The 26,926-nt window shown below is 48.2% G+C and overlaps 1 protein-coding gene across 4 annotated transcripts; it reads right to left on the bottom strand.

Moving 5' to 3' along the window:
• Nucleotides 1-1,071: 1,071 nt before the first annotated feature.
• Nucleotides 1,072-26,926, bottom strand: Nlrc3 (NLR family CARD domain containing 3). Of its 4 annotated transcripts, none has more exons than XM_040748165.1 (18): nt 26,442-26,926; nt 19,634-20,897; nt 17,815-19,549; nt 16,839-16,925; nt 13,604-13,687; nt 13,110-13,193; nt 11,803-11,886; nt 10,193-10,276; nt 9,459-9,542; nt 8,856-8,939; nt 8,340-8,423; nt 7,787-7,870; nt 7,297-7,380; nt 4,520-4,603; nt 3,864-3,947; nt 3,185-3,268; nt 2,750-2,833; nt 1,072-2,489 (listed from the first exon to the last, which is right to left on the bottom strand). In XM_040748165.1, the coding sequence occupies exons 2-18, from the start codon at nt 19,998-20,000 to the stop codon at nt 2,399-2,401; spliced, it is 3,372 nt and encodes a 1,123-aa protein (XP_040604099.1). In that variant the 5' UTR covers nt 20,001-20,897; nt 26,442-26,926; the 3' UTR covers nt 1,072-2,398. The 4 variants fall into 4 exon arrangements, with proteins under 4 accessions (XP_040604099.1, XP_040604101.1, XP_040604098.1 ...); XM_040748167.1 differs by having other exon boundaries at nt 17,815-19,826; nt 20,749-20,897; XM_040748164.1 differs by having other exon boundaries at nt 17,815-20,897.

Raw genomic sequence — 26,926 nt, 5'->3', positions numbered from 1 at the left:
AAGGGCCTTGGGGACTGCTTATTATGGGAAAGTTGTGTTGAAAAGTTCCTAAAGGTGAGGCATCCCACAGCAAATCAGAGGCGTGAGCAGCAAGTGGTGGAGGCACTCTGGAAATGTGCACACCTACCATCTGCATAATGGTGTGTAGCAATGGCTTATAAGTACACACAGTGGGGCCTCTAGGCAAACCTGTGAACAGAAGGTGCTCATTTCTCTCTAAACTCCCCTAGAAGTCTAGTAAAACCAGAGTAAGGAAGGGAGGCGAAGAAGGAAGAAAAGGGGAGAGGAGAAGTAGGAGGAAGAAGAAGAAGAAATTCTCGTAGAGGTAAATCCACAGACACCAAGAACCAGAGTAGAGAGCAGAGTGAATGACAGCAGTTGCTCGGTGCTGTGGAAAACAGACAGAAGGAGGAGGAACTGAGACCGAAGCGTCATCCTGAACAGAAAAAGTCTGAGCTGAAGAGTAGCAAGGTGCACTTAACAGCAGAGGGTGTGCTGCAGGGGAAGATACAGAAGACAGCAACATAGACTGTCCAGTCAAAACAACAAGCAGGCAAAAACCCTGGGAAGAGAAGCAAACCACTGTTGCAGTGATTGGTATGTCTCAGTTCCACACTCACATTCTGGCTTGCTTTGTGGTGATGCATCTAGACCTGCAAACCTTTCTCCTTGCTCCCCGAGTGCTGTGAAGCCTTGCTAGTGGGGTATGGACAGAGCTTCTGGAAGTGAGGCTTGCTCTCAGTACCCTTGGAGAGCACCCTCTGTCCTCACAGTGTTTGGGCCTCAGACTTCCATACTAGACTTCTGCAGGGTACAACTTTTCCAGCATTTGTCTAATGACTGATGTCTTTCTGCCTGCTGAGCTTCAGCCAGAAACAATGTAAGCCAGAGGCCTAGAGCAGTGCCGTCGTTGGCAGTGCAAGGGATAGAACCCAGGACCTACTCCACTGAGCTGGATGTAGCCCCAGTCTGAGAGCAGCATCATAAAAGTACCAAAAGGAAGAGAGTAGCATCCTATACCCACAAACAGTACCCTTCAAAACCAAAATGAATACAACTTCAATTTCCAAGTACTATTCTTTGAAGATTATATTTTTCCTCCAGCCTAGGAGCCCATCAAGAACTCTTGGGTCCTTTTCGTTTGTTTAGTTTAAAACCATCTCCAGACCACTGTAACATTTTTCAGCAGTCCAGACATCTTTGTATAGTCCTTCCACTTGGAGTTTGCATCTCCATACCTTTACAGTTAGGCTTGGGTAAGCATTTGTGGCAGAAATGCTCTTTCAGTGCTTTGTCTGCAGTCATGCATGACGTTCATTTGCCCCCATGACTGTGAGGTTAAATCAATCACTTTATTTTCCTTTGTTTTTCTTGAGGCAGGATCTCATACAGCAGAAACTGGTCTTGAACTCACCATGTATCCAAAGATAACCTGGAACTCCTGATCCTCCTGCTTCCTCCAAGTGCTGGGATACAGGTGCATAACACTTTGCCTAGCTTAGTTTAATCAATTTGTTACAACAGCATTTGTCACATCACCTGCTCAGATCTGTGAAGTTTGTTTAGGTTTTCCTGTTTCAATCAGACAATGAAGGGAATTTGCCTCATGGAAGCATAGCTTGTTTGTCTCCAAGGGGAAGCCATAGCCACTGTAGAGGTTTTGGATGCCTAAATACAGGCTAATGGCATCCAAGTATCAGCACTTAATTTGCAATGATAACCAGTGTGCTGAACTCCAAATATGGCAGACCATTCTAGATGTCTGAGAGATCTTAAAGAATGCAGAGCCTTTGGAGTCTCATCTCTGGCTCTAGAACCTCAGAATTAACCTTTCATTTATCTCCAAAAATTTCTCATGTTTTCTCCATATGTATCTAAGGGTCACACCCCAAAACTTTTTTCTTCTCTTGAGAAAAGCAAAAAGGGGCCCATTATCACCTTTGCCAGTCTCAGGTACTTACTGGGCTTGAAGACTGCAGCTGAATACCAAAGACTGATGATGTTAGCCATGTAAGTACACACGGGCAGAAATACATTTGGTTTTGTTGTTGCTGTTTTGTTTTTTAACTTGGGGCTATGAAGAAGACCCCAGGGTATGAATAAACCAGGACCAGCTTCCTACTTTGTGGAGCTTTAGATTTTGTTCCTGAGTGCCCCTTGGCAGCAGCTCCTTCCCTTCTCTATGCTGTTGCAAAGTATCCATCTTCCCTCTGACTGACCCTGGGGAGGAAAGACACCTGTGACCTCTTCTAGAAGTGTCCTTCCTTCCTGTTCAAGAGACCAGCTTGAGAACTGGCTTAGCAGCATTCAGACTCCAGGAAGATATGCAGAAACAGGTAGGTCACTGATGAAAGCTTCCAGTGGAGTCTCTGCATAGTCCACCAGGAACTTGCTTTCCTTACATTTCCACATTGCATGTGGGAGCATTTGTCTTGATAGCCTCTGAGATCATCCTGGCACCAGATTCCCCAATGGGATTTCCCTGGAGACTAGAACAGAAGAGTTAGGGCAGAACTCAGCACCTGCAAGTTGACTTTAGTGCAGCAATTCTTGCTATAATAAGTTGAGCCTTTTCCCTTCTGGGGTCCCTCCTACACATACCACTCTGGCATTTTCCTTCTTAGACCTAGTTTCCCTATGGAGTTGCTAGCATGCCTTTGTATCACCTGGCTCCCAGAATAGGGCTAAAGGTAGAACCTGATCTGGGAAACAGTTCTGAGGCTCAGCAGTAGCCACTGAGTGTACTCACTTAATATGATGCAGACCATGGTTCTCAGACAGTGCAGCGGCGACATATATGGCCCCATCCATCCCCAGTGAGGTCTCTTGAAGACTAGCAGAGAAGAGATGGAAACACCATGGTGAACCATCAAGGCAGAAGACACGTAAGGAGACAACTGCCTTGTTGCAATGTGGATGAAATAAGTAGTTCTGGGCTGATTGTCCACAGGCACCATAGCAACTGTAGCCAGGTACTCTACCAAGACCATAAATGTGAATTTTAAGTAAAGGACTTAAGGAGAATGAACAAAGTTAACTTCATTGAATGTGGACAATAATGGTCAGGACATTATGGATGTTTAACATCCAGAAGGAAACAACTAAAGGAAATTGTGTGTTCTATCCCCAAATGCTAGCAGAAGTTGGCTGCTCTGGGTTGCACATGGGTCACATGATCACTTACTTGAGTCTTCGGAGACCGGAGTTTAGCTTCAGAGCATTTGCCAAGGCCTTGGCACCAGCTACCCCGATGTCATTTCCTCGTAAGCTGTCAGGACAAGCAAGAAGCCTAAGGTGCAGGGATAGGCTGAGTGGTGACACTGATGTCCCTCCAGATGGGTGTGGGGTTGTCTGGACATTCCCATCACAGGAGTTGGGGGCAGCTTCTTCCTAAGCACTTACGGAAGGAAGCCTCTTCTTTTTTTCTACTCCAGAAAAGGAAAACCTAGGCTGAGATGGAGAGGTAACTCTCCATCCAGAGGTCTACAGTGCACTGGTTATAGGGATCCTGGGGAGTAGGAATGACATGGGCATGCTGAGAGCCTCATAGAGCTTGAGTCCTAACCCCAGCTCTACCCCAGAAGGTGGCTACTGGTTTCTATGGTGTGTGGGGGGGTGTGAGATGGATTCTATCAAATAGATCCTTTGGTCGTGTTTGTCTGGGGCAGGCCCATTCCAGAGCATAGTGCCATAGTGACTTCGGGGAAAGACAAAGTGGGAAGAGGGAAGATGGAACACATAACAAAAACTCATGAAAATTATCTGTGTCTGTGTAAATGAATTTGTCTTCATGTTTATTCATTTTGAATCTGTAGCTTGATTTCTTCCAGCAAAAGTCTGTCAACAGACACTGGAATACTCACTCAAGAATCTCCAAGGTTCTGTTCACAGCCAGGGCCTCCCCAAGTGCCTGGGCCCCTTGGGTGCCAATGGAGGCCACCTGTAGGCTATGAACAGGAGTGCAATCAATGTGGGTAATCAGACCCCCTGTGCTCCTGGTCCCTCCCTGTGCCCTAGGTTAGGCTTCCCTCCATACTCTATACCCCTTAGCTAGGGCTCAAGGTTGAGAAATAGCACTAAGGATTAATTTCTTTTTTTTCTTTTTTGGTGTTTTGAGATAGGGTTTCTATGTGTAACACACCTGACTGCCCTGGAACTTGCTTTGTAAACTAGGCTGGCCTCGAACTCACTGAGATCAGCCTGCCTCTGCCTCCCAAGTGCTGGTATTAAAGGCGTGTGCCACCAACACCCAGCTAGGATTGATTTCTTATGATTCTTTCAAGAATACTGCATCTCCCATGTATACTTTGACACCTAAAAACAAGATCTAGACATGGGATGGAGAGTAAAGGTTGCCTTCCAGAAGGGCTCGTGTGAATGCTGTCTGTACTTTCAATTCTTCCTAGGTGTTTGAGTACCTATCACCAGCATTAGAAAAGCCAAAGAACTTTCCCAGATGGATTTAAACAAAGGTGGCTGTAGCATGAGAGGGTGGTGAAAGGGAGGTTTAGGGACTTACTAGAGAGCAGTGAGGGTTGTGTTCATCTTGAGGGCCCCCGCCACTGCAGAAGCTCCTTCATCCCCGATGGCGTTCTCCTGTAGACTGAACACAGTGTGACCAATTGGTATACAGGCCCACATTCTTGCCAAGGCCTATGGGGTTTACACCTACACCCAGTTACCTACACAAGCCAGAGTACTCTGAGACTAGTGAACATCAATTGAGAAAATGTCTCCATAAGAATAGCCTATAGGCATCTCTGTGAGTTTGAGGCCAGCCTGGTCTACAGAGTGAGATCCAGGACAGCCAGTGCTGTTACAGAGAAACCCTGTCTTGAAAAACACAAAATGTAAGTAAATAAATAGGAATAGCCTATAGGCAAGTCTGTGGGCTGTTTTGTTTTGATGATTGAAGTAGGAGGACCCATTGAATTGTGGATGGTGCCATCCCTGGATAGGTAGTCGTGGGATATATAAAAAAATAAACGGAGCAAGTGAGGAGGAGCAAGCCAGTAGTCAGCATTCCTCAGGTCTCTGCTCTAGTCCCTACCTCTAAATTCCTGCCCTGGCTTCTCTCAGTGATGGACTTACAAGCTGGAAGGTGAAATAAACCCTTTCCTCCCCCAGTTTGCTTTTGGTCATAGTATTTTATCACAACAATAGATGAGAAACTTATTAATGCCCTCTCAGAACTCAGCTATGAAGGTACTATTAAATGAGCAAAGTGATGTACCAGCTCTAAGTTGCAGGAAAGGCCAGCAGAGTGTCTATCCCAGTGTGGTACCCAGAAGGAATAAACTAAGCCAGAATCAGGGAATAGGACAGAAAGAAGCTGGTACATCTAAAGAAACCTGGGACACTGCTGAGGTCATGGAGGGATGAGGACTGAGGCTTGGAAGTGTGGGGGAGGCAGGCCTTTGGGGGCCTTTGAATCAGGCTTTAGGGTTACACTTGACTCTGCAGGCACAGTCATGTAAGGATCTCACCCATGATGAAGAATGATGAATGTTTCAGAAAGACCTCTGGCCAGCCGTTTGCAGGGATGGCCTAGATGTAGATGGAGGTCACCTAGTATGGCAGGTGAGTGGTGATATGGCCCGGATGGTGGCAGTTGACGGGAACTGTGGGGTGGACAGTGGAAAAGAGAGCCAGCAGGACATGGAAATGAGCTAGAGGTGGAGTGGTGCCTCCAGCTTGCACAGTTGGTTGGTCCAAGGTCAGATGGAGAGCTAGGAAGCAAGCTTGCGGGCAAGAAAATGCAGCAACTTGCAATGCCTGTGAGGCACTGAGGGCACAAGGCCACAGGGTGTGGATTCATGGGCTGATGTTCAAGAGACAGTTACTTTCCTATTGCTGTGATAAGACACCTTGACCAAGGCAACTTACAGAAGAAAGCGTTGACTTGGGGTTTATAGTTTCAGAGGGTTAGCGTCCATGCCCCTCATGGTGGGGAGCATGGCAGCAGGCACCAGACAGACATGGTCCTGGAACAGTAGCTAAGAGCTTACACCTGAATCCACAGGCATAAGGCGGGGAAAGCACACTGGGAATGGCTTGGGCTTCTGAAACCTCAAAGCCCACCCAATGACACACCTCCAACGTGGCCACACCTAATCCTTCCCATAGAATTTTACCAACTGGCCACCAAGTATTCAAATTTATGAGCCTATGGGGTCTATTCTCATTAAAACTACCCTAGGTAGTGATGTAAGTGTTATCGGGAGTTGAGTAATTAGAATCTGGGAGAGGAAGAGAGCTCCCAGAAAAGTTCATCAAGGGAAGAAGCCCAAGGGCGGAACTCTGAGGAGCTCCAACCTCTAGGAATAAAACAAGAAAGCGGGAAGTAGGAGCTAGTGAGGTGATGAACTGAGTAAGTTGTCCACATAGAGCTGGTTGCAGCAGCACATCTGTAACCGCAGCTCTCCTGCAGGGAGAGTGCAAGCAAACATGAGAAAACTCCGGACGCTCACAGCCAGATAGTGTGTCATACACAGCAAGGGGGGAAAGGGTGTATCAAACAAGGTGGAAGGCACCTGAGGCTGTCCACTTACCTCCAAGTGTATGCCCGGTGTGTGTACACCCACACTGTCACACATTAGTACATGCACTCACATATGTGCACACATACAAAGATTTTTTTAAAAAGGGACCTAGCTTGCTCAGAAGGTAAGGTGCTTGCCACCAACCCCAATGATCTGAGTGTGATCCTTGAAATAGAGTGGAAAGAGAGAACCATCTCTTGAAAGGTGTCCTCTGACCTTCACACATGTGCCATAGCAAGTGCATACACACATGTACACACACTTCTTAAACAAAGTTAGAAAACAGAAGGAAGTACCAACATGCTACTGAAAAATACTGCTCTACTGGGGGTGTAGCTCTGTGGTAGAGCACGTGATTAAGATTCTGGAGGCCCTAGTTTCAACCTCTGGCATGTATGTGCACATATAGGCTATAGAACACAAAGACCACATGAATTTATTCATGTAAAATGTCCAGAATGACGTGTTTCGGAAGGATGGAAGTGAAAATGGAAAGCAGTTACAATACACAAAATCTCTGGGAGTTAGGGAAATGTTCTAAAATTGGTTGTTGTGATGTTTGCACAGCTGGTTTTATGGTATATAGGTTATATTAGTAAAGCTATTATACATACACACACACACACACCTCTTGTTTCAGTGAGGACTGAAACAAGTCTCTGGTCTTATGGTAGAGGAGATTGTTGTTGAGGGTCATCAGACCAGGCCAGCCCAGTGCCTGGAGACTGACCCTCATCCCCATAGGCACACTTACTCTAAGGTTGTCAGGGTCCTGTTCAGCTGGAGCGCTTGTCCCAGGGCCCTAGCTGCACCAGCCTGGATGAAGTTCCACTGCAGGCTAGAAGGACACAGACATGCGACCATAAGGCCCTAAGACATCCAGGAGGGTCTGGTGGCTGGGTGAATCTATGCAAAGATATGGCATGGAGATTCCTGAAGTTCCCTTCAGGCTCAGTCCCCAGAGGCCTAGTGTTTTACCAGTGGTAGCCATGGGAACAAGCTCAAATATTCTCCATAAAGCATATATCACGGCAAGTCACAGCCATGACACTTGCCTTATAATCTAGATCTGAGTATAACGTCAGAAATCCAAACCCAGGATGGGGTATACCTGCTGGAGGCAGGTAGCCTGGGAAGGCCTCAGGCATAGTCCAAAGCCAGGTTCCATCTGCCACAGTTGGTTTGTGGGTAGCCCTGAAGCTAGGAGGATAGAGATTAGGGAGGGGCGGGAATAGTGGACTTACTGAAGGTGTGTGAGAGAGTGGTTTTCTCCTACTGCTACTGCAATGGCCTGGGCACCTTGGTCGTGGAGGAGGTTGGCTGTTAGACTGGGGAAAAGGAAACAGGAGCAAGTATGAGCCACTGTGAACCCCCCATCCTGGTCACTAGGAGATCCCAGTCATTCCCCATCCTTCCAAGGGACACACTGATGCTAGGCTTGTGTAGCTCATGCTTATGGAGAATATCCCATGTTCAACTCAGTGAGTGGTTACAGGCCATGCAATGAGAACACATAGCCCTATGAACAGGATTTACCGCCTATTGGCATGGTCCCACGCCAACTCTTAGGGACCTCTCCCGTGTACTTGTCTATCTCCAGGGGTAAGGCTGGAGAATTCTTGTGTAGGAGTTACCAGTAGGTATCAGGTCTCCTGGCCACCCTAGTCCAACCTTGTGAATTGTGACAATTCCAAGGGTCTAACCCGTCATAATGGTGCCATCTAATCATAGAGTCCGAAGGCGAGGAAGCATAATCTCCCTTTGACCTTCATCCCCCCAGACCCAATTATTACATACTCCAAGTGCTTCAGAGTGTTGTTCATGCAGAGAGCTTGAGCGAGGGCCTGGGCTCCCTCTGGACTGATAGAGTTTTCTCGTAGGCTGAGGAAAGACGAGATGCTGAACATCCACTCAAGCAAGTGAGGCTTCTGACAGAGCAAGCCCAGATGTTTAGGCTGCCCAAACCCCAAGAACCCACAGACAGGCCCCGGCTTCCTGGCCATCTGGGCTGAAATGTGAAAGAGCCTGTTGTAGCCAGCCGGGGCTCCAGTCAGTGTCCCACTCAGGACTGCCAGCAGGGTAATAATGCACAGGAGTCAAAGGACAAGATCTAACTTATGGTGACCAAGTAGCACCTGAAGGGGCCACCGTGACAGAGTGGGAAGAGGGCCAGGACCAAGCCCATACAAACTACAGATTTTCCTACAGCAGTTTTCTCAGCCCCAGCCTTTTCCTCCAAGTCCCAAGGGCCCTGCGTTCCCACTGGTCAAAGGGGCAACACCCTGGTTGTGAGGGTTGGGGATCAGGACTTACTTGAGACTGGAGAGTGTCTGGTTAACACAGAGGGCTCGCATCAGCACTGCCACGCCAGTGTTACTAATAGCATTGCTCTGTAGGCTGCAGATAAAGAAGGCATTGCTGATGTGACTGTCCCAAGACTTGGAGACAACTGTCTGGTCTAGACAAGAGCTATACCCCCTGAGTTCAACATCATCCCTCTCTCCTCTCCCATCACGCTTTCTAGCTCCTTCCAGATAAAGGCAATGTGGTTTAGCATAAGCTCTGAGGCTTGAGCTGCCTTGACATGGGGGCCGCACACATCCTCAAGGAAGTACATGTTGCTCAGCTCCAGAGAAAGTGATGCAGCGAAACCTTCCTAATGTGGCAGCAGTATCCAGTCCCCCCTGCCCTGTCTACCAAGGTTTTCTTCAGCCACAGGTGCTTGCTTATGGCAAGACACATTGACCTCGTGATTCTAAAAACTGCAGAGAGACTGAGCTGGTAGATGGAACAGGACAAAAGGTGGATTGAGGGGCAGGAGCAGCCCTGTCAGGGCGAGAGTTGGTAGGGTTCTCTCACGGAAATGAGTTCTGTCGAGGTAATTATCATCCATGGAGGGTTCTCTAGCAGACTCACTCTAGGTTCTCCAGGCCCTGGTTCACCTTCAGGGCCTCAGCCAGAGCCATGGCTCCTCCATCCCCAATGGTATTACTGGAAAACCTGCAAGAGACAGATGGTGGTGGGCTGGGCCTAAGGGTCAGAGCTCAGGGAGACCACCTGTGTTTCAAGCGTGTCCACTGCAGTTCGTTTGGCCTGAGTTGTATTCATCTGTAGTCTCTAAAGGTGCCCCTATTTTCCTTAACTCTCTGGAAAGAACTAAGAGTCAACCCTTCCAGGTGTTTCTGGGACTGTATGTGAAGATGACTAAGAAATGATGTTTCCTTCTGAGAGAAGGGAAGCAATAATGTAAACAAGCCCATGATGTTTGGGGCTCACCCAGTTCTGGGAGTCTGGGTTTCAATTTTCCTTGTCCAGTGTTTTGTGCTTCCAAGCCAACTAACCTGCATTCACTCACCCATCCGTTGATCTAAATCTCCTATATACCCCTTTCTATCCATTTAGCCATCAGTCTATCCACTCATCCATCCACCTACCTACCCATCAATCTATGCCTCAATCCATCCAACATCCACTCATCCCTCCATCCCATCACCCTCCTCCTCACGCAGTCATCCATGCATAATCTTCTCATCCCTCCATCCATCCATCCATCCATCCCATCACCCAATCCTCTAGTCACAAATATGTAGGCTGAGCTGCCCTTCTGTTTGACATGGAGAATACCAGTTTTGCCCTTTGGTCTTTCTCACATGAGTTCCTTCAGACTCTTGTTCTGCTTCAGGGCATCTGCCATTCGCTGGGCTCCTGTAGGCCCAATCAGGTTCTTCTGTAGCCTGTGGAGATGAGAAGGGTCTATCAACAAAGCCAGTCACAGTCATTCCCAGGCCAAAGCTAGTCTGGGTTTCGGGTGAGAGGTCGGGGGCATATAGGTACCATCTCCATTTACACAGCAGTGGAAAGGGGCCTCACAAAGGATCTGGTTGGGAGAGGTAAGGGGAAGGTGCAGCTGGGAGCAGAGGCTGATAGGCTCAGCAGCCTCCTGTATGTGGGACCCACACACGTCTGCCAGCCAGCAAAGTATATTTCCCATCTGGACGCACGCCACCTCCCACCTGAAGAGACTTCCCTGGGAAGAGGTATAGGAGGACAGACGGAAGATGGGCCTTTCCTGTGTAAAACACCCTCCATTTAAGGAGCGACGCAGGGGCCTGCCTCCACAGGTAAAGGTGCTCGCCACTAGGCCTGGAGACTAGAATTCAATCCCTGGGGCCCACATGATGAGGGGAAGGTGAAACTGACTCCTGCAAGTTGTCCTCTGACCTCCATACTTTCTCCATGGCATGTGCACACACACAATAAAGAAATACAACATAAAATAATGTACTGTACTGTACATGTCCACACATCTTTTTTTTTTTTTTAAGGAAAAAGACCTCTCCCTTTTTCTAGAATATTTTCTCGAGGAAGCTATAGAGTATAGAAGTAAATCCATACTCTGTCTCCTTACAAGCTCAGTCAGCTGCCTCTGGCTTCACAGCCCAGGAGTGTGTTTCTCTGTGTTTGTTCTGGTTTTTCAGACAGGGCCTCTTAGACGTAGCTCAGGCTGGACTTGAACTCACTATGTAGACCAGGCTGGCCCCAGACTCACAGAAACCTGCCTGCCTCTGCTTCCTAAGTGCTGGAATTAAAGATGTGTGCCACCACACAGACTCCCTGGGGTCTTTCTAAGGGCCTTCTTTTCTAAGATAAACATCAACCAAGACAGTGCCCTTGTCTTCCTTCTGCTGTGGGAATTAGCCTGGATACCTGGCTCCAAGTTGGAAAGAACCAGGTTGTCACAAAGGTAGTACAAGTTTTGCGGGGGTACCTGTGGCCTTTCTAGCTGGTGCACCTAGGACAAGCTGCTGAAAAGTGGCATTGCCTCTCGAAAAACCAAAAAAAAAACAAAAACAAAAAACAAAAAAGTGGCATTACCAGTTCCTCATGCTTGAAGACAAGTAGTCATTGGCTTTGGTAGCACACATGGAATGGTTGCCTCTGCTGGCTGTAGGGACCTCTGTCTTTGCAACCTCACTGGCAGGTTACCCATGATTCTTCTTTACAGTCTGATTAGTGCTTATTTAATAGAAGAACCATATGTTTTTTTCCTGTATCTGTGGACATGATTTCCTGGGTTGGCAGGAGTTTTTATTTTCAGTAATTCTATGAAGAATTTTCTCTGGAGAAACAGGTGACATTGTGTTTTCCAGGGACCATACAGGTGGGTCAGAAAGCATTAGGACCACCTCCTGTTCTCTCTAGCAGGGACAAGGCAGAGGCAGGAGGAGAGAAGAGAAGCGATGAGAGTTTGTCTACTCACTGTAGTATGGAGATTGTCTGGTTGGAGACCAGGGCCTCAGCCATGCACATGACACCATTATCCTTGATCATGTTGCTTTGGAGACTACAAAGGTAAGAAGAATTGTGTCACCAGTAGCCTGGACTCATGCTACAATGGGGACACTTGCCTCAGAGGCCCAAGACAAGAAGCAACTGACTTCCATGAGAAGATTTACTGATGATTATGTGCCCTCTTCGAAGTCCACTACTCAGGAAGGACTGTTAACCCTCCTGTATTAAGTCTCTAAGTAGCTGCCTGCCAACTAAGAACAAGGTGTCCATGCTATCTACATCAATTAAAATGAGGTCATCACTAGCCCCCATCACAATCAAGAGCCAGAGCACCCAAATATGAACGAAGATGTGGAGAGACTGGAAGCTTACACTATTGATGACAATGTAAAGGGCCTCTGTGGAAGACAGTCTGGCAGTTCTCAACTTAGACTTGGCACATGACCTAGCAATTCCATTTCTAGATATATCCCCCCAAAGAATTAAAGAGAGGTCCTTGAAACTTCTACACAAATGTGGCCGGCAGCATTATTCATAATAGCTAAAAGATAGAAGCACACTGAATGTCTGTCTGTGCATGAGTGCATAAGCAGACTGTGTCCCACTCATACAGTGAAGTACTAGTCAACTATTAAATGCAAAAAAAAACCCAATATACTATACTATGTATGTCTTGAAAAGTGCGAGTTGAGGAAGACAAAGTTCTTATTGTATAATTCCATTTATATGAGCTTTCCAGGAAAAGGCAAATACTAACAGTCAACAACGTTTTGGAATTAGGCAGAGGTGGTAGTTGCACAACATTGTGAATATACAAAATGCCAGGATTGGTGGCGCAGCCTTTAATCCCAGCACTGGGGAGGCAGAGGCAGGCGGGTCTCTGTGAGTTCGAGGCCAGCCTGGTCTACATAGTGAACTCCAGGCCAGCCAAGGCTACATAGCCAGACCCTGTTTCAAAACAACAAAAATTTCATTTGAATAATAAAAGTAGAAAAACCAGAACAGAACAGTAGTACACCCTCAACTAGATGGACACAGCCACAGGCTCCTAAAAGGGACACAGCAAGCCACGTCGAAGCACAGCTATCTTCTGGAAGACAGGCTTTTCTTTGTTCTGAGAAACTGGGGTCTTACAGAAGCACACAAGTTAGGGCAGTCTGAAAGCTGGTTTGCTGGCATTCCAAAGCTTCCATTTTCTAGTCCTCCACGGTATCTCCTGGAGCCAGGGTTTTGTTTTTTGGGCCTTCTCCTGAGGCCAGGAGTGGAGCCACATACCTCAGAGAGGTTAGAGTTCGGTTTTTCTTCAGAGCTTCTGCCAGGGCCTTAGCCCCCTGTGGTCCGATGGTGTTACTCCGGAGGCTGGTAGAAGCAAGAAAAAAACAGTCAACTGGGGTAGGAAGAAGGACCAAAGTGGCACTGACATTTTACGTCTACAATTCTTAAAGGGAATGGCAGAGATGTATGTGTATATGAATGTATGTATATGTGAATATAGTTCCCCAAAGTAGCCCCACACGATGAGGAAAGGGAAGAGGGTGTGGTGGTCCAGTGGGCTGAGAGTGGAGATGACAATGATTATCCGTCAGGGTCAAAAGTCAGGTGTCCTGTGAAATAAGTCAAGAGCCAAAGAAGTGGTGACTTTGCCTGCTCAGCTCTCCTTCCAGCCAGGCAGAAGGATGTGTAGTCAGCAGGACCCACTCTGGGGAGCTGGAGAAAGGATGGAGAGACCTCAAGACGTTTCACAGACGAGCCTGTAGTGTCCGACTTACTCTAGTGTGATGAGACTTCTGTTGACCAAGAGGGATCTGGCCAGAGCTTTGGCCCCTTTGTTACCAATCTGGTTCTCAGTCAGGCTGCCAAGGAAAGGAAAAGTGTTATTTCAGGTCTGTGCCTCTCGTGGCCTCTTCTGTGACAGACATTAGGCTCACAATTAGTCCTTGTTTGCCCAGCATCAATCACAAGGATGTAAGGGGAGACAAATCGACTAGGGAGCAGAAAACCATGACTAGGAAGACCCCTGGATCTGGGAAGGCAGAGTTGACCTGATGACCTTTGCCCTGACAAAGGGTCCCAAGGAAATTTGCCCAGCATGCCTCGCAGTGGCTTATTTCCATATGAGCAGCCAAGAGTTTGAAAGGTAGAAGTCTTTCACATGGGGCCAGCAGAGCGTGGAGGTTGCCACCAAGCCTGACAACTGGAATTTGGTCCCCAATTGATGGAAGGGGAGAACTGACACTTACAAGTTGTCCTCTGACCTCCACATGTGTGCTGTGGTCTGTGCATTTACACACATGCACTAGCACAAATACAATAAATGCAGTAAATTTTTATATTGGATTTGCTGATATTAAAAAAATTCTCCCATTTAGACCCCATCTGGTGGCATAATCTCCATGTGACTCTCAAGAAAAAGCAAAACACCAAACACTGGTGCTGTTTTCTATGGTACAAATGCCCCAAGCCATGGCTAATTTCAAGCATCCTCAGCTCTTGAAATTCCTGAAAACCCACAGCGCTCATAAACCTGCACAAACTAGTTTAAGTATACCATTGGTCCTAGCCTTTCTCTAGTACAAAACATCAAATAATAGAGTTATCACAAAATTAAAAGTTTTTAAAAGGTTCATCTTCATGTGCCTGGAGAGGTGGTTCCCAGAGCATGTTGGTGGATCCACTCAGTGTTGTTTCCTGTGTCCAATGTCAGAAGTTTTATAAGCAGCACCCTATAGGATAGGGTTGTCCATTAGAATCCCTGCAATGTGAGAATCAAGTATATTCCAAGAGCATGTTGGGATCCTGGTACCAGGGACCAACAGGAAGGCAAGGAAAGCCAAATGACCAGGCTCTTTTTTTGTTTGTTTGTTTTTGTTTTTTGAGACAGGGTTTCTCTATATTGTTTTGGAGGCTGTCCTGGAACTAGCTCTTGTAGATCAGGCTGGTCTCGAACTCACAGAAATCCGACTGCCTCTGCCTCCCGAGTGCTGGGATTAAAGGCGTGTGCCACCAACGCCCATTGTGACCAGGCTTTTTGTTTTGTTTTGTTTTGTTTTTTGTTTTTTGAGACAGGGTTTCTCTGTATTGTTTTGGAGGCTGTCGGTCCAGCCCGGCCTCAAACTCACAGAGGTGACCAGGCTTTTTAAATACTAACAGGTCCCCCATTGTACACTTTATTCATTGGGGTTCTGATTGACACACCTCTTTTCAAATGTGTTCTGTTGCCTAAAAATTTAAATTGAGCCAGGTGTAGTGGTGCATGCCCTTAATCCTAACACTTGGGAAACAGAGGCAGGCAGAAATTTGTGGGTCAGAGGATAATCTGTTTTACACATTAGTTCTAGGTCAGCTGGGACTGCATAGTTATACCCTGCCTCAAAAATAAGTAAATACACAAATAAATAAATTTGAATACTATCCAGATGTAGCTGTACACACCTGTTGTTATAAAACTTGGAAGGTTAGCGATCTTGAGTTCAAGGCCAGTCTGGACTACAGGCAGCCTTGTTTCCCTGTCCCCCATCATCGAAATGTTTGAAGACCAGCCCACTTTTGTTGCCACAGAATTTACACAATGTCATATAAATACTATCTCTCAAGCAGCCTTATGTGTTTTTCAGCAGAATGACTTGGACATTGTAAACAAGTGTCACTAAGAAACAGAGAGGAAACACTTGTGACCATAGATGTCTGACTTTCTTCAGGGTCATTTTTGAGCCCCATTTTAAGCAAAACTAAACTGATTATTTGTCATGTGCTAAAAGGCCTGCCTGTGAAAGACAAATACTGACAATGAGAAGTTGGCAAGATCATTTTTCTTTCAAAGGGGCGTGTTTCACTAGTCAGGCAAAGCCCTCACTGCACCTCATTCCTAATCCTACACTCCAAAATGATCCCCGAGTTCTACAAACCTTCCTGACATCACCACATTACAAACATGAGGGTTACTTACATCAAGTGTAGAAATCTCATAAGCACTGAAGTCAGCATACAGACTTTTCTCTAATTACAACATAAAAAATGATTTTATTTGAGATAGGATCTCACTATGTATAGCTCAGGCAACCCTCCTGTCTCAGCCTCTAGAGTGCTAGGATTATAGGCACGTACATTACACTCAGCTAAAGACGAAATTTTAAACTTAAGTTTTGGAGACTAGGACTGAGGATGTAGCTGAAGCAGGTAAAGGGCCTGCCTAGCATGCATGGCACCCTGGGCCCCATCCCCACCGTGGCACAAAGTGGGTATCAGTGCTGCAATCCCAGCACTCAGGAGGATCACCTTACCTACATAGGCAGTTTGAGGCAAATCTGGACTACACAAGATCCTGTGTCCAAACAAAAAAACAGGCTGGACAGAAGGCTTAGCTGTCAAGAACACTTGTTCCTTGCAGAGGACCTGGGTTCAATTCCCAGCACCCGCATGGTGACTCCCAACCAGACATAATTCTCATTCCAGGGGGTCTAACCCTGTCTTCTGACATCTGGGGACACAAAAGGCCAGCCATGGCACATACACACTTGCAAGAGGCAAAGCATTCAGACACATAAATAACATTTCACAAATTCACCTTAAATTGCCTTCAAAAATTAAATTTTATGTTAGACTTTAGATAGTGTAAGACGTAATCTTGTGCCCAGAATATTACTCGAGAGTGAATGTGGAGAGGAGCACCGAGAGGGTAATACTGAGCCAGGGCAGCACGCGAGCACCAAAGACATCCCCAAGTCCAGGACAGAGTCTGAGCCTTATCCATCACTTCCCTTTCCGTACAGACCAGGTGCCTGGACCTTTGGAACTTTCTAGAACACACTGCATCCTGAGTCACACCCTGAAAAGATGCATGTTCTTGGGGTGCCCTGGTTAGCTGAGTAGAGTGGGAAGAGACCCCACATCCACGTGGCAGGTGGGTACGGGAGGAGGCTGTGTCACCTCCCTGCGGCAGGTGGGTATGGGAGGGGGCTGTGTCACCTCCCTGCGGCAGGTGGGTACAGGAGGGGGCTGTGTTACCTGAGGCTTTGGATGCGACAGTCCTTCCCACTGAGTACACTGCCCAGCAATTCCATCACAGGATCCTGGAACTGGTTGTTGTCCAGCCTGGCCAGGGGAAGCGATGGCAATGAGTAGTCCGGCAGCGCATGAGCAGGGTGGGGCCTCCACCACCTCTCATTCCCGCTGTGGGCCACTGTTTTGGCTCAGAAGTCCAGACTCACAATGCTCACAATCCCTGTGGGAGTAACTGAGGTGGGTCCTGTGAGCTGTGCTGTTCCTCCTAGCGTTGGCTAGCTTTACGTCTGAGGACGCCAAAACCACTCTCAGGTCCTGATTGACCCAAGTCCTACATCTTTTTCCTCTTTGCTTGCTAAATTCAGAGTATGGCTGAAGGTGTAGCTTCTGTCAACATTGACTGGCTTTGTGTGTGTATATGTATGTATATATGTGTATGTATATAATGCATACATACGTATGTATGAGTCTCAATGCCTGGCTCTCAGAGGGTCTCATGAGTTGGATTGTAGCTCCATGTTGAAATTCTAACCTTGCTGTTTCAAGAATGTAGCCTTATATGGATGTGTGCTCCTTGCAGATGAGAGAGCGAGGAGGATATCATACTGACAGCGTAGTCCTATAATCCAGCATGATAGTGTCCTTATGGGAAAAGTGAGCACCATGTGAAGACAGAGACACAGGGACAGATGGTCACATGACAGTGGAGGCTAGGCAACGTCAAAGACTGCTGGCCCTCAGGAGCTCCAGAGGCAGGGAGGGCCCTCCTGCCAAAGTTTCAGAGGGAGTACTGCCCATGCCCCTGACCTCGGACATCTGGCTTCCAGAACTGAATCAGTTGCCATGATGGTTCAGCGCCCAGCTGTGGCCCTTTGCTGTAGCAGTCTCAGCAGACTGCAGGGAAGGGGGCATGATGAAACAAGGGACCATTTGAGTCTTTCTCCTGTGACCTTACTCCCTGCCCAGACCCCATACTCACCTGAGGCTCTGGCAGTAAAGCAGCTGGGGCAGCAGGCTCTGGAGTGCGCTCTGGCTGAGGCACAGGGATAAGCTGGCCTCCTGGGAGCAGATGTCAGACAGCTGCAGGAGGTAGGCCAGAGCGGTGCGATGCGAGGGGCTGGTGAGCCCAGCCAAGGTCCCACTCTGCATGGCCTCCTCCACACTGCAGGCCAGTTCTGTGCACTGCAGTTCATGCAGGCAGTACAGGACGTTGATGGCGCGCGCGCAAACGGCAGTGTCGGGACGCAGCAAGCCTTGTAGGACTTCAGCCGCCTGGGCTCGGTAATTCTGGTGCTCACCTTGGGCCAGCAGGGAGCCAGCCAGCAGAGTATTAACCCTTGGAGACAGGAGGCCAGAGAGGAAACGCAGGAACACATCCAGCCGCCCATCCTTGGCTTGCGTGGCTCGCTGGGCTGCACACCTGAAATGTGTGAGGAAACCAAGCCTGGGCCAAGACATTCCACTCTCAGTGAAGAGATCGAAGATGGCTCTCTTGGATGCACTGTAGTAATATGCGGCTGCCACAAATTCTTGCAGAGATAGGTGAGTAAAGCAATAAGCTCCTGAGGAGGCCAGAGTCTCTTCCCGTTGCAGAAGCCAGCTGCACAGAGCACTCTGCAGCAAAGCGAGGTCCACGCCAAATGCCTTCATGTCTTGCTCATAAAACACGTATTTCTTCTTGACCAGCCCATGGAAAGCCAGGCGGCCCAATGTCCCCACCATTTTGCGGGCTCCCTGGGCCACCTGCTCAATCCTAGGACTTACCTTTCCCTTGTCCTGCCCCTCCCCACCAAGGGCCATCCTAAAGTACCAGGAGTAGAGCTCACACAGGGTCTGAGGCAGCGGCAGCTCTGTGTCTTGGACAGCCAGCTTGCTGTGGTACATGTGACCCAGGGCCAGCCCCATGAGCCTACAAAGGGCTGGCACAGTGCACATCAGATACAGAGCCCTGTTGGACTTCACTTGACTCAACACCTGGCCGAAGAGGTTCTGGTCCTCAGGAAACATCTGCTCCAGACACGCTTTTATCTCTTCCTCAGTAAGACCCCTAATCTCAGTCATCCGGTCCACTAGGCCGCCAGGGACCTGACCAGCAGCACTGGGACGGGAGGTGATCCAGACAGAGATGTCTGGAAAGAGGTTGCCTCTGATGATGTTAGTGATCAGGTGATCGACCTGGATCTCCTTCTTTGGGTCTGTGCAGGCCATGGTATTGGAGAATTCCAGGGGTGTCTTACACTCATCCAAGCCATCCAGGACCAGGAGGACTCGGTCTGGGGCTGTTCTCACCAGATTACCGTCCCCAGCGTTTGGGAAGATGGAGTGGATGAGTCTGTCTGCAGACAGCTTCTCATAGGTATTAAGATCCCGAAAGGTCAAGGGCAGAACCAATGAGAAGTTCTTGCCCATTTGCCCTCTGGCCCAGCAACGAACAAAATGCCTCACCAGAGTAGTCTTGCCAATGCCAGCGACTCCAATGGTGACAGAGATGCGAGGTGGTATGGACACCCGGGACAAAGGCAGGAAGAGCCTCTCCAGGGTGATGGCCCGGGCAGAGTGCCAGACCCCACGTGTGGCCTCCACCTGTGTGAAGTCATGCTCCTTTTGCTGCAGGTCTGTCAGGCCCTCTACCAGCAGGAGGCTGGCCAGCCTATGTGCGGGGTCACCTCCCAGCCTGCTCAGCAGGGCCTCACAGTACCTCCGTATCCTTGAGTCTGCGGGACACAAGACAAAACAGGTGAGGTCCCAGGGCAAGGTGAGAGGGTTCAGGTGCCCCTCCCCCACCACGGAAGTCTTACCGTTGCTTTGGGATCCCAGGGGGGAGTCTGGCATTTTGTCAGGGGCCTGTAGTAGCCGAACACCCTTCCCAGCCAGCAGATCCACAAGGGCCTTCACCCGCTCAGCCAGGGAGCCAACATTGTAGGCCAGGCATGTTTCTCTATCTGCCCTCACCTCTTGCTGCCTCATGGAGTCTGTGACTGCAGCCAGGAGCTGTGAAGACATAGTCCAGACTGCTGCCTGTGGGTCTCTGCTGTTTCGTGGTCGGTGAAAACAATCATAAAGATCAGGGCCCAAATGAACAAGACTTGGACTCTGGCTCTGCCACTTCCTAATTGAGGGGCCCTGGGCAGGCTGTGTCACCTCTCTACACCTTGGTTTCCTCATTTGTGGCCTGGCAATGGTGATGCTGTATGAGCCAGGTAACTAAAAGGAGGAAGGAGCGAAGTAGCCAATCTGGGAAGGAAGTAGCCAATCTGGGAAGGAAGTAGCCAATCTGGGAAGGAAGTAGCCAATCTGGGAAGGAAGTAGCCAATCTGGGAAGGAAGTAACCAATCTGGGAAGGAAGTAGCCAATCTGGGAAGGAAGTAGCCAATCTGGGAAGGAAGTAGCCAATCTGGGAAGGAAACAGTGCGTGATTCCATCTAGTTAACACCCTGGGAAAGGCGAAGACTGGAGATGGAGGTTGGTGGGCACCAGGGTTGAGGATAAGTAGGCAGTGACACTGCTCTGTGTGACGCTGTAATCTTGGCTGGGTGTCACTGCATGTATGCCAGTGGGCACCCTCATGTAAACTGGGCCTCTGGTGATCATGTTGTGTCAGCTAAGCACTCGAGGTCCCTAACATAGCACTGTTAGGAGATGCAGATGGGGCAGACAGAAGTATGCGGGAACTCCATACTTATCATGATTCTTCCCTAAGCCTGAAACTGCTCTAGAAAGCAGTGTTTTAATTGTCAGAAGGGAAAGGGAAGGAGAGGGACCGGAAGGCAGATGGCTCTCGGAGCAGTGGCACAGTGACTTCTCGTAGCTTGCCTGCCCTTCCTGGAAGCTCGGGAGCTCTGGGCTGCACGAAGCACAGCTTCTGCTGAGGACAGATGCAGAGATGGCAAGGAGCACGCATTGTACATCCCACCTGCTCATGCCCTTTCACCAAAGCCACGGCCTCTCGGGAGGTCGCCTACAGCCCATCCCAAGTATGTCCCTCCTCCTCAGGCACAGGGGTCACAACAGTCTCTGATGGACTTGTCGGCAGACACCAGTCACCCATTGTTGACAGTTCTTCTAGAAGAGAAAAAATAGGGGGAGGGGTCAGCAGAGGTCATGGTCCACTTCTGCTGGCAGCAGCCCTGTTTAAGACTGACCCAGCAATCACCACTGCCAAGAATCTGGTGAGTCCTGGCTGCCCTGGACTTGGCAACCCTGGGTTCTCTGGTTCAGTGATTGGTTAACCGAAGAGGAGGTTGCTGCTCTCCGTAGACTCCTGGTTTTGAAACTGCATTGGGGATTGGTGTCAGTTTAACTTGGCATGGACATTTTCATACAGAAAATGCTGACATTTAGCAGTAAGAAAAACAACCATTCCCTTCAAAGCCATGTGAAAGAGTCAATAAATGCAGCACGTTTAAGGTTTAAGTTCAATGGTCTGGACTAACCTGGGAATGCTGAGGGGGTGAGGCCACTCTAACTCCTTTAAAATCCTGCTGGCTTTTGCTCTTTTCCTTTCTGAAAAGTTCAAACCAACGGGGAAAGCCAGTGGGATTACAACTGATGCTGTGCTGTATTTCAATTCGTGCTCATATTTACATATCAGTTTATAGATTGTCTAGTAAACCTAATTTTTCTCATCTACAGCTTAGAAAAATAACAGCTTCTTACTTACATCTAAGCACTTATCAAATGGTTTTTGTTGCCCTGGAGAGATGGCTCAGTGGTTAGGAGCACTAGCTCCTCTTCCAGAAGACCAGGGTTTAATTCCCAGCACCCACGTGGTGGCTCACAGCCATCTGTAACTCCATTTCCCAGGGGGACACTCTCTTCTGGCCTCTGCAATCATCAGGCATGAAAGTGGAACACAGATGCACATTCAGGCAAAGTACCCAAATATATAAAATAAAATAATAATGACGACAACAATAAAATAGTTTTGTTGTCATTCTGAATATTGTTGGTGTAAAAGGTTAATTTTGCGTTTCATCACATTTCAATGAATTACACTTTTGTTGACTCATCACTTTTCTGTCAGTTTTCTTCAGGCTAACTCTAGGGGGTGGGGCAGTCTCTGACTCTTCTGCCTACTTGTGTGACCCTTCTCCTCCTGGTTATCTCATCCAGCCTTGATGTGCCGGTGTAGGCCTGGTCTTATTGTAGCTTGTATCTTTGTTTGGTGGGTGTGGAAGTCCCTGGGAGACCCGCTTTCTTCAGAGGGGAGGAAGAGGGGGTGGGCCTGGGGGAAAGGGGAGGTGGGGGGAGAAACTGGGGAGAAGGGAGGGAGGGGAATCTGCAGGTGGGATGTAATGTATGAGAAAAAAATCAAAAATGAATTTTTCAGTAGGAATAATTTCATCTTTTAAAATAAGATTTCTATTCTGTTGATGTGTGTGTTCATGTCTCAGTGGATTTGTGCACATGCATGTGTGTACCCACAGAAGCCAGAAGAGGGTGTCACATCTGCCGGAGCTGGCATTGTAGGTGGTTGGGACCAAACTTTGGTGCGATGTAAGGATAGTTTGTACTTAAAAAAAAGATTTGTTTATTTTATGTTTATAAGTGCTGGATCTGCAGGCCAGAAGAGGGCATCAGATCCCAGATGGTTGTGAGCCACCATGTGGTTGCTGGGACTATGAACTCAAGACCCCAGTGCTCTTAACCACTGAGCCATCTCTCCAGCCTCATAATTTCATCTTTTTATTTCTGAATTTTTACTCACTTTGAACAATTTGGCAACCAGTCATCTTGTCCCTGAAGCAGTGTTGGCTAGCAGCCTTGTTGTACTGTGTGTGCACCAGGAGTAGCTCTGTATAGAACTATTGGGTATAATATTTGGGCAGATTTCTAGTTAGTTTTTGTTATTCCTCTTGGGGACACCTCCTCATTCCTGTCACCATTCAGCTAAAGTTGCACGGTGTTTCCCAAAAGCACACTAAATCCCACACATTCTGCTAAGCTCCATGTCTGAATCATTTAATTTACTTAGCAGGATGAGCCTCTACCATTCTCCTTTACTTCATTGACTGGAACAATGAGGTTGGGTGACTTTCCCAAGGACAAGTGACGGGCAAGCATTGGAAGCTGAGCTGGGATGGAAGCCAAAGCCTCACTGGTTCCAGCCCCTGTATTGTGTCACTGCCTCTGTAACAGGTATACAATGGTTCAAACCCTCGGTCACTGTACATGTGGGAAATGAGTTTAATCTTGGCACTTTGGAGGCAGGGCCAGGAGGAATACAAATTTGAGGAGAGCCCTGCTACGTAGCAAGACCTTGCCTTTAAAAAAAAAAAGAGAAATGTCTTTTTTTTTTTTTTGGTTTCTCTATATTGTTTTGGAGCCTGTCCTGGAACTCACTCTGTAGACCAGGCTGGCCTCAAACTCACAGAGATCCACCTGCCTCTGCCTCCCTAGTGCTTGGATTAAAGGCGTGTGCCACCACTGCCTGGAGAAATGTCTTTTAACTAGAAAAAAAATTTATTCATCCATTCATTCAACCAGTACAACGTTAAAGTATGTATGTGAGTGTGTGTGGTGGTGTATGTGTGTGGTATGTGCTCCCAGGTGTGTGTGTGTGTACACACAGAGAGGCCAAGTGAGGATATTAATTGTCATGCTGTACCACATTCTGCATCACTGTATTGACACAGCCTGGACCTGTGCTGGCAATCAGAAAACCCCGGAGACCCTCCTGTCTCTGCCCACCACAGTGCTGGGGTTATAGACACACAAACCATGGCCAGCTGTTACATGTGTGTTAAGGATTTGAACTCGGGTCCCTGTGCTTGTTCAAGGAGTGTTCTTGCCCACTGAGACATCTCCCTAGCCTCTGATCTGAAAGTGTGTTTGCACGTTTCTTCCTTTATGAGAATTCTTAGAGTGTGGCCCTGGCTGGCCTAGTGCTTGCTTTGTAGTCCATGTTTGCCTGGAACTCATGTCATCCTCCTGCCTCGTCCTTCCAAGTGTTGAAATTACAGGTATGTGCTACCAAGAAACATTTATTGAGGCTGTCTTATGTGTTGTAGACACAGAGAATATGAAAGTGCCTGCTGCCCAAGCTGAGGAACTGAGTTCAGATTCCCAGCACCCGTGTAAGAGCTGGTGTACACGTGTACGGTATACGGTGGTGTGTGCCTTTACAGTGCTGGCACAGAGACAGGAAGATCCCTGAGCTCACTGGCGGCCATTGTAGCCAAACAGGCTCCATGTCTCAAAAGGAAAGTGATCAGGACACGATGTCCACTTCTGCCCTGCATGTACATATACAGACACGTGCGTCTGCACACGCCTCACACGAACACAGAGACACAAATTGGGATTAGGCAGTAAGGAGAAGGGCATTATTATAGACAAAGGAAATGTTTAGATAGCAAAAGAGAAAGGGGCTTGCTTCAGCGCTTAAGACGCTTGCTGCCTTTCCAGAGGAGTTCAGTTCTCAGTACCCACATCAGGCAGCTCCTAGCTGTCTGTAACTCCAGCTGGCCTCTGGGGAGACCTGCACACAAATGGCCTACACTCACACAGACATATACACATACATGCAAATAAAATAAACACTTTAAAACTTTATTTTTCTGTGTAGGGGTATTTTGCCTGCATATGTGTCTGTGCACCTCGTGTGTGCCTGGTGTGCACAGAGAGAATAAGGCTTCAGAGCCCCTGAGACTAGAGCTAAAGGTGACTTCGAGCTGCTATGTGGCTGCTAGGATCCTCTGGAAGAGCAGTACTCTTAACCACTGAGCCGTGTCTCCAGCCCCCAGATAAATCTTTACAAGTAAAGAAATAGACGGGCTGTGATGGCGCACACCTTTAATCCCAGCACTCGGGAGGCAGAGGCAGGTGAATCTCTGTGAATTTGAGGCCAGCCTGGTCTACAGAGCGAGTTCCAGGACAGCCAAGGCTACACAGAGAAACCCTGTCTCCAAAAAGAAAAAAGAAAAAGGAGGTTGCTGTACAAACATGACAACCAAAGCTCTATCCCTAGATCAAAGAAGAGAATATACTCCTGAAACTTGTTCTCTGATCTCCATATGCATGCAAAGATACACACACACCACATACACATAATAATATATAATATTAAATAGTATAATATTTATTTTAGATAATATTAAATAATATTATCAAATTAAAATTGAAATGACAGATTGGACATGCACATACAGAACAAAGTATCTCAATGATGAAAAAATATGTCTCACTATTCACAGCTATGGTTGTATACACAGAAATTTCAACAGTCTATAAACAAACAATTAGAAATGTGTTTGAGCTTGAAAAGGCTCCAGACACAGGGCCAGTGCTCACAAACAGTCCATTCTATTTCTACTTACTAGCAACAATCCAATCAGAAAATATCATAAAATATTAAAATATTATAAAAATCAAATACTGGGAATGAATTTCAATCCATGTCAAGGGCCAGGATACTAGGGGGCCCTGACATGATTTCGGGTAGGGTACTGTCAGGGCATGGACCAGGAATAGACACTGCTTACTGTAACCAGATACCCACAGATACTACCTTATTGCACTACTGACCAACAGGATGAGGAAACCATGCTTTGGGGAGGCCTAGGTTGTTGTTTCTTGGCTCTGACAGAGCATTATGTCTGGTTCTGTTTCATGCTTCTCTCCTAGGGCTGCAATCCTGGCCTGGGCCTGCTGATTCCCTTCCGAATGGCTGCACTCGCCTGCCTGCCTTGGCATGAAACCGGGTGGGGCTTTACTGTGATGGTTGCACCTCGGATGCTCCGCTCTCTGGCCACAGCACCTTAGGGTCTCCACATTCCCAACCCCTCACCATCACCCTCCCAAGGCCTGACCTAGCACCATGGCAACTATCTGGCTCCTGAGATTAGTACCCTGAAGGAAGAAGTAGCCTGTGGCCTCCTAAGGAGACACTTAACTTCCCTGCCCTGGAGTCCCAGCAGGAGAGTAGATACAGGCTTTGTGGGATGGCTGAGGTGAGCTTCTAGAGTCAGGATGGAGGAGTCCCAAGGCCTGGGAGCCTCTCCATGGTGTGGATACTATAGCTAACACTTCCCATGTCCAACATGCAGCTGGTTCTGCAGCAGGGCCTCTTACAGAAGGTCTCCCATCATTACCAGTCTCAGAACAAGTTTCAACTACCCAGGGTGTGGCTAGGAGTGGCCCTAGGGGAGGGGGTACTTATAGGAACTAGACCTGGGAGCTCTATGTACCACCTCCTTGACCTTTGGGGCAGGTACTGGAGTTGTTACTCCACTTACAGACGGAAACTGAACGCCAAGAAGAGGGTCACCTACTTGGAATCTACAGCCTGGGAGGAGCAGGGTTCCAATAGTGTTGCTGCTCACTTGTGGCAACCTGCAATGCACCCTCCTCCTCCCGTGCAATCACCAAGACAAGGGATCTGGACTTTCTCCCCTTGAGCCTGTCCTGGACCATTATTCTAGGGCGCATGTGAGTTTATTCTACATGAAGCATCCAGAGGGTCAGCTCCCGGCATCCAGAGGGTCAGCACTCTGGAGTCTCCCCATGCCCAGAACAGTTCAGGCTGTAAGAGCCCCTGTTGCTCCCACCGGCTGTTCCTCCCCCTTCCCCCCCCCTCCGCGCTGGTGTGCTCTGGGCTCTACTTACCTCCCAGCCCTTGTTGCTGCTCCAGGGTGCTAAAGTGGGTGCTCAGAGGGCCCCATCTGCATGCTCCTGGGCTCAGCTCTGCCCAGGGAGCAGGAACGCCTTGGGTGACCAGTGGCAGGTCAGCTGAGTCTGGAGCCTTGTTCTGTCCAGAGCTGACGGAACCTTCTCTGAAGGGATCAGGAGAGTTTACCACACTGATCACACCAGCGCAATGAGGGACAGACCCACCACATCCTGCAGTCCCCAGGCTTACCCACTGTCACTGCAGCTCAGCTCCTCAGCTCTTCCTGTGCAGGGCTCCACCTCAACCTTCCTTCCTGTCTAGTTTTAAAAGCCAACAGCCTTGCTGACAAATCAGTGAGCCGGTTGGTCCCAGGCTCACCTCGCTGGTTTTGTCACAGCCCCCAGAAGTCTAAAGTGTGGGGAACCGATGTCGGGTCTCCATTCTGGGCCTGAGGAACTCAAGAGGAGCTGCAGTGCCAAGA

Source organism: Mesocricetus auratus, unplaced genomic scaffold, assembly GCF_017639785.1.
Source record: "Mesocricetus auratus isolate SY011 unplaced genomic scaffold, BCM_Maur_2.0 Super-Scaffold_100007, whole genome shotgun sequence".
NCBI classification, from domain to species: Eukaryota; Metazoa; Chordata; class Mammalia; order Rodentia; family Cricetidae; genus Mesocricetus; species Mesocricetus auratus.
The sequence above is the reverse complement of the archived record's forward strand: the minus strand, read 5'-3'. Positions and strand labels throughout refer to the sequence as shown.